The 6,951-nt window shown below is 40.0% G+C and overlaps 2 protein-coding genes across 5 annotated transcripts; one reads left to right on the plus strand and one right to left on the minus strand.

The window, feature by feature from the left end:
• Nucleotides 1–4,615, minus strand: fam217ba (family with sequence similarity 217 member Ba). 4 transcript variants are annotated; one of them, XM_083570194.1, is made up of 5 exons: nt 4,479–4,615; nt 2,897–3,104; nt 2,696–2,807; nt 2,541–2,608; nt 1–2,436 (listed from the first exon to the last, which is right to left on the minus strand). In XM_083570194.1, exons 2-5 carry the CDS (start codon nt 3,001–3,003, stop codon nt 1,107–1,109), a joined length of 1,617 nt encoding a protein of 538 aa, XP_083426320.1. In that variant the 5' UTR covers nt 3,004–3,104; nt 4,479–4,615; the 3' UTR covers nt 1–1,106. The 4 variants fall into 4 exon arrangements, with proteins under 4 accessions (XP_083426320.1, XP_083426321.1, XP_083426318.1 ...); XM_083570195.1 differs by lacking the exon at nt 4,479–4,615 and adding an exon at nt 3,203–3,645 and having other exon boundaries at nt 2,541–2,605; XM_083570192.1 differs by lacking the exon at nt 4,479–4,615 and adding an exon at nt 3,203–3,645.
• Nucleotides 4,514–5,711, plus strand: ppp1r3da (protein phosphatase 1, regulatory subunit 3Da; the record flags this gene model as incomplete). The annotated part of the gene is made up of 1 exon (XM_083570242.1): nt 4,514–5,711. The coding sequence occupies one exon, from the start codon at nt 4,514–4,516 to the stop codon at nt 5,420–5,422; it is 909 nt and encodes a 302-aa protein (XP_083426368.1). The 3' UTR covers nt 5,423–5,711.
• Between the last annotated feature and the right edge of the window lie 1,240 nt (nt 5,712–6,951).

Consider the following 6,951-nt stretch of genomic DNA (forward strand, 5'->3'; position numbering starts at 1 on the left):
TTTGATGAAGTCATGAATAAGTTTATAACATTTCTTATGAAATAGTGCATTCAGCAAAACAAAAGCACAATAGTACATGAACATGTTTTTCCCTTTGGAATGCCTTTTGACACACAAACACACAAACATTATAACAAAATAAAACAGTAAAGGTGGAAAATACAGAGGCAAGCCAACTACTACCTCCAGTCACCACCCAACATTATTCAAGTAAGTTATTCATTTAAAAATCATAAGAACAGTTCAGTCACTACTGTGAATTAAAAAAAAATTAATGTAACATATGCAGCACCAAAAGACAATAAATAAAATGTTCACACTTTTGCCAAGAAATAAAATAGGGGGGAAAACATAGATGAGAATAATGAAATAATAGACATGCCCATAAAAATACATTTGTGACTACAACAAACAGTAACCTAGAAAGATAAAAAGATCTAGAACATACATTAACAACTGCAACTCCTTATTATACCACAATATGATATGAAAACTATACTTAATACGAAATATTGCTTGAAAGAGAGAATGCACAATGTCCAAAATATACATGATAAAGCAATATATATATATATGTTGTTTAAAAAGTACCAAAGAGCAATAAATGAGACAAATATGAACAAAATAGCAAAAAACTAAAAATTGCCTAAATTCAACAGAGAAAATATACGAAAATACATATATCCACTACAAAACATTCATTACTCGTGTCAAAAATATACATTCTTTAATGTATATCAGTACTATATTAAGTCCAAACAGACTAAATTTACATTTCGCTGGCAACAGGATAGCAGAAAAACGTCGAAAACATCAATGTTCTATCTTAATTCGATTTGTACGTTTATAGGCCTTAAATGTAAAAGTATGCCCAAATAATTTATTAAGCTTGAGAAATTAAATAAATAATACTTATTTGCAAAATAAATGAATACAATTGAAGTATTACATTTTGCATAACTTAGATCAAAAATTGACTAAAGTAAATGTAATGAGTAAATTGCATTGCAAAATATAATTTTGCAGATGATTACTGATTGTGACACATATTGTGCACTCGGGCTGTTCAAGTTTCTGATGATTAATGCATGATTATTGTAATCCTTTTACTTGGACACGTGGGCATTTTTTAACTTTCTATCTCCTCTGCTCCCTTTTATGCTATTATTTTCACTGACCATTCTTTTAACCCCAGTCATTGCACCACTGCCCCCAATCTCTGTCTGCTGCACTTCTTTCTGTTCCTTCTTTCCTGAAAGACGAACGTCTCGTTTATGTGCAACAACAATGCGCTTGTCAAGTGCACTTCTCGCTCCCACAGGGGGAAATTTGTGACTCTCTGCTTCAGCAGCCCTCCCAGTGTGCCCTTTACAGGCTGATGGATGTTTTTTGCTCTTCATACTCAACTCCTGAGAAACTTTTTGCAGACTTCCAGATGCCTCCACTGGTTTTTGGTGACCATTTGGGCTTACAGGATGGTGAGCTCTACTAATGGCTTTGTTCTCCAAGGCTGAAGCCCTACTTTCGCTACTGCTTCTTTTGTGCATGATGCTGGGTGCCGCTTTACGCTCCAGCAGTGGGCTGAGGCGGGAATGGCGCTGGTAGGTATATGAGGAACAGCTGCCATTGCACATTGGGTGCCGTACATGGCAGTAGAGGCAGCGAGAAATCTGGCCTGAGGATGGGCTGCCCAGGGATGATAGAAGAGTAAAAGGGAGAGAGCGCTGATTCTGACGCATGCTTTTGGGAGAGCTGAGGCGAGAAGGAGGTGCTGTGTGAGGCCGAGAGAGGCTGGCGATTTGTGGACCATTAGGGACACCACTTCTAGTGCGGACACTGGCTGCCTTGGGTTGGCTCTCATTTTGAATAGTCTGGATCTGGTGCCATTCTAGCTGCAGCAGACGTTCCAGGAACATCTCAAGCTGGCCAACCGGCTTTGGACGTGGTGCACGTTTCCCCTCTGTATTCAAGAAAATAGCAAGTTGCCTGAGGCTCCAAGTGTTGAATGGTGGCGGTAGGAAATCAGGATAATTATAGCTGTCACTTCCTGTCTGTACTGTCCTGGGGCCTGGGATATGTGGATACAGGTCGAGTGAGTCAACAATTTCAGCTCTGAGATTGAGCTGAGGGGGGGTGCAGGGAGATGGCAGAACAGGAAGCCTTTCTGAATCTGACAGGTCACTGGCACTATCTGTGTCATCTTCGTTGTGCTCCAGGAGGCGCAGGGACTCCAGGTCTCTGACATTTTCAGGCAAGCGGAACTGATGAGGAGCAAGCGGGAGTGACAAAGCACGCCGGCTCTTTTCTCGAGCTGCACAGTTTTGCTCAACCTCAGTAGAGCAAAGGGGCTGATGCTGCATCTTCAGCCTCTTCTCTTCCCATTCCGATGAAGATGGCCTGGTCCTTGGATGCCTTATATCTGCTTCAAACTGTGTGCTGAAAACAGACAGCACACATCTAAAGTTTGTGGGGAAATAATAATGTGGAATACAGTTTTATATAGCTAAATGCAAGAGTGGAACTTTGAGAGACAAACTCACTGTTGCATCCTGAATGTACCACTGTTAGGACTCTTGATGTGCTTTGTTCGGTTCCTTTGTTGGCCCTTCTGACCAATTACAGCAAAGGTAAAATAATGATTTAATATGCATGTTAACATGTCCACAAACACACACAAAAAAAGAGACAAACTTACAATTTCAGCTCTGGGAAAGGGCTCCTTGTCCAGCTCTGAAATGACATTCTTATGCAATGAGCTTGTTTTTCTCTGAGGTTTCTGGTTCTGGCTGATTTGGATTCCTGTTTTGCTGGGGGGAAAAGAGAAATAAAAACAGGGTCTATATATGAGCTATTTGGTATATTTAAGTCTTCATAGTTCCCTCCCGAAGGCTCGTACCTTGTAACGATGGCTGTATTTTCTGAATTTTTCACTCTAACCTTGTCTTTAACTGGAACCCTCTTCAGGATCGAAGATGTTGTGCGTTCTTGTAGAATGGGTCCCATTGCGACAAATCCCTCAGAGCTTCGAAATGTCCCATTTGAACCAGTCAACTCCTCTCGTTCTGTCCATTGCAGGATATCACGACGATGTAATCACTGCACGTCTGGAAACGAAAATGAAAAGATATATAACAGCAGGTTATTACAGGTTTGAACATACTGTTGTACATTTTAGTCTGTGTTGACTGTTGGTCAGATCTACCTCCAGGCGACATCCTGAGGCAGGCTTAAATGCAGCTAACTGCACACACTACGTAACAAACACCGATAATTTAGTACACTGTCAGCTATCACTGAAGGCTTACGCAGCCTTGTTTACCTTCCCCGAGTCCGTTCAGTGCCGCTCTGGCGCGGTGCATGACGGGAAATGAAGTGCCCATTGAAACGCAATCAAGTCGTTGGGTATTTTCTCGCAGCAGAGTATGTACCTATGTACGGGCAATACACGTACAAAAACAATCAGACTCTCAAAATTGTGGAACGGGAACCGGTTCAAGATATTGTTTCCAAAAGGTACGTGGTGCTTTTCGTGTAAGCAACGTCGTTACCCACAAAGCAGCGCCTGCAGCCGTCACACGTCCTCCGTGGGGACCACTGACGGCACTTTTGATTCTTCATCGAGTCGGATCAGTTTGTCGGCTCACCATGAAGAGTCAGCTGCCAAACAGCCCTTTTGCACATTTTTTTTAAACAATTACTGTTTATATCAAGGCTGATACTATTTTTTGATACCCAATAAAAAAAATATCTCATTACATTTATGTTATACTACATTTTATAAAATGTATATGACAGAATTGGGCCGCCTATACGATAACTAACCAAGATAAATGCATCAACACGCAGTTGTCATAATGGAAATCATAAACATATCATGCCTCTCCCTATGCTAACTAAAGGGTTTAGGCGATAAAAAGAGCTTTCTATTGGGGTATTTTTTTTTTTTACTGAAGAAGAAGAAGAAGAAAATGAACGACACTAAAAGAGGAGCCGAATTTCTAACGCGTTTAATAAAGAGTCGGTTCAAAGAGTCGACTCGTTGGCTAAAGACAGCTCCTTGGTGCGTGTGTGTCCTGCAGGTTCTGCGCAGTTTGTGAGAGCATTGTCTCAGGCTTGCGTTGTACAGTGTAACATGTCTGACCTTCGTTCTTTTGCGAACGGTGTAATATATAAACGTTACTGGAGGATCTGCAGATGAAAGAAATACGCAAACTTCATCGGATCGAAAGTTTATGGTGAGACAAAATGATATGACGCACAAACTGCTTCCCGGTGATATTTCAGACATATGAGGAATTACTGAGCAAGGAAAAAAAATAAAAATATAACCCTGGAAAAGACATTGCACCTTCTTTTGGTCAGGCTTAAACACTTCAATTGCAATAATAAACTGCTGTTCTTGGATTTGGCACTGATTGCTTTGGTATTGCCCTTCCTTATGGAGAAATGAAACTAAAAATATAATGCATTTCACTTGCCTGCAGTTGTAGAAAACATTTGTTGTACTTTGGACATGGCTTGTTCTACCACACACAGCCAGGAAAATACATCCTCAGGAGACTCGGATGATGAGCTATTTTTTGTTGGGGTGTCATGTATCTCAAAGCAAGCTTGTCTGAACCTTAGAGACAAAACATGTTCGAAAGCCAAAGGAGAGAGGAAGCCTGTGAAAATCCGCCCACCTAGTCCTTTACCACAGCCGAGAGCAACAGGCCGCAGTTTCTCCTGTGAACCTCCGCCCAAGCCAATCATCCAGAGACGGGCCCAGTCTCTACCGTCACCTTCAGAAAGGCGGAGGCTCAGTCGTAGAATTGGGGTCCGGTTTGTGGACTCGCTGGGAATGGATCTAGAAAATGTTAAGGTGTTCCGAAGTGGAGAAGATCCCTTTATACCGGAACATGTTTTGTTTCGACTTTTGATGAATTCAGAACTAGCAGCCAACAAGAGCTTGGAGATTTCTCTACCCTATTTGAAACCAGTTTTCCCCAAGCAACCTGGTGATTGTTCCACCTTTGTGAAATGTTTGTGCAACCAGCAAGTGTGCTTGGAGCGTGTTTTATGCTATGAGCCGGGCATCATCGGGATTGTCCAAGTGGTCAACCTGGCCTTTGAGAAAGAGGTTATCGTTCGTTACTCTTTTACAAACTGGAAGAGCTGTGCAGAGACCAAGGCTTACTGGATTGCCAATAAATACTTGGAAGGCCTTCCCAGTGGATGTAGCTCTGACAGTTTTCGGTTCCATCTTCCAGTTCCACCATTCATCCTACACCCTGGAGCAGTGCTAGAGTTTGCAATCTGTTATAAAGTGCAGGGAACTCAGTTTTGGGATAACAATGAAGGGCAAAATTACAAGCTCGTCTGCCAGAGCTACAAAATCCCTGTGCCAAAGGAATGTGAAGATAGCATGATACATTTTGTCTGAACAGAATTTTTCAAGTTACAATGTTGTCATTATAACACATCTCTAATATTAAGGCTGTCAATGGTTTTAAATATTTAATCGCAACTCAATCACACTTTTTTTATTTGTTCTAAATGTACTCTAAATTAAATGTTTCGACACAGACGGTTTTAATTGCCGGATGTGTGCATCATGGCGGATTTTGGTGCTTGATCTGAGACTTGTCACATCAGTAAAACAAATGTTTATTTAAGTTATAAAAGAAATATTTAGTGGAGTTTTTTTTATCTGAGTAATGAAAGGACATGAATAATTGTGTGGTTTTAATTTTGCCTATTATATATTATCTATTAATATTTTTCACCATCACGTGTTAATAAAATTAATACATTTGCTTCAACATGTATACACACACACACACACACACACACACACACACACACACACACACACACACACATGCAGTCCCTGACTTACGATGGAGATACATTACAATGACACCATTGTAACTTGAAAAAGTCAAACCATGGCCTACCCAGGCATCTTACTGGTGATCAGTATGGGGTAGTATACTGTATACTGTAATTTGTTAATGATTAAAAAAATTAAATTACATAATTTAGCAAAACAAAGCAATTTACACTACCATAATGTATAAAACTTTACAGTACCAACTGTATGTACGTGGCATGTGTGCGAGTAGAGGGCTGAGCCGGATGCAGTGTCCGGTACTGCTGATAAAAAGGAAAGTGACAGGAGCTAAAATTGGGCAAAACAAAAAAGAAATACATGCTCTAACACCGAGACAACTGAACTTGTCAACCGCTGAAAAAGTAAGGCATCTTACAAGGCGGCAGATGCATACATCCTGGCAGCATCCCAATGTATCATATGTAAAATTAAAATATGTACACACATTAGTAAAGAGACTTTAACACTGACTAAATTACTGACCATTATCACCACATCACATTTGTGTGTGTGTTTGTGTGTGTGTGTGTGTGTGTGTGTGTGTGTGTGTGTGTGTGTGTGTGTGTGTGTGTGTGTGTGTGTGTCTGTGTGTTATACTGGTAAGAGCGTTTCAGGCATTTGTTATAAGTGCCTCAGAAATGGTTATGAGTTGATGCATTGCAATAAAATCAGTTCGCAAACTAAGCAATAAAGTCTTTATTCCATCCAATTGTTTCTTTTATTTTAAATTTTTTGTGATAAACTTTAGTGTGATGTGCACCACTAAATTACTAAATGACTCGTTTCATTGTTGCCTACTGGACTTTGTACAAACAGCAGAACATTTGCAATAGAAAGTCTTTCAGTAATTAAAAAAAAAAAAAAAACATTTCCAGCATTTAATACGTTTTATTATTATGTTTTCAATGCACAAGTAAATCAGAGCCTCTTTTTTGTAGTGAAATTTTGAACTAAACTGTACCGGATCGCTAAATGACTCGGTTCAGTATTGCATACAGCACTTTATACGAACGGTATAAAACATTTGTATTAGAAAGCCAAAAGTCCTTCATTTATTTATTTATTTTCTCTTTATTTCC

This window comes from Silurus aristotelis (genome assembly GCF_946808225.1).
Source record: "Silurus aristotelis genome assembly, chromosome: 19".
Taxonomy (NCBI): domain Eukaryota; kingdom Metazoa; phylum Chordata; class Actinopteri; order Siluriformes; family Siluridae; genus Silurus; species Silurus aristotelis.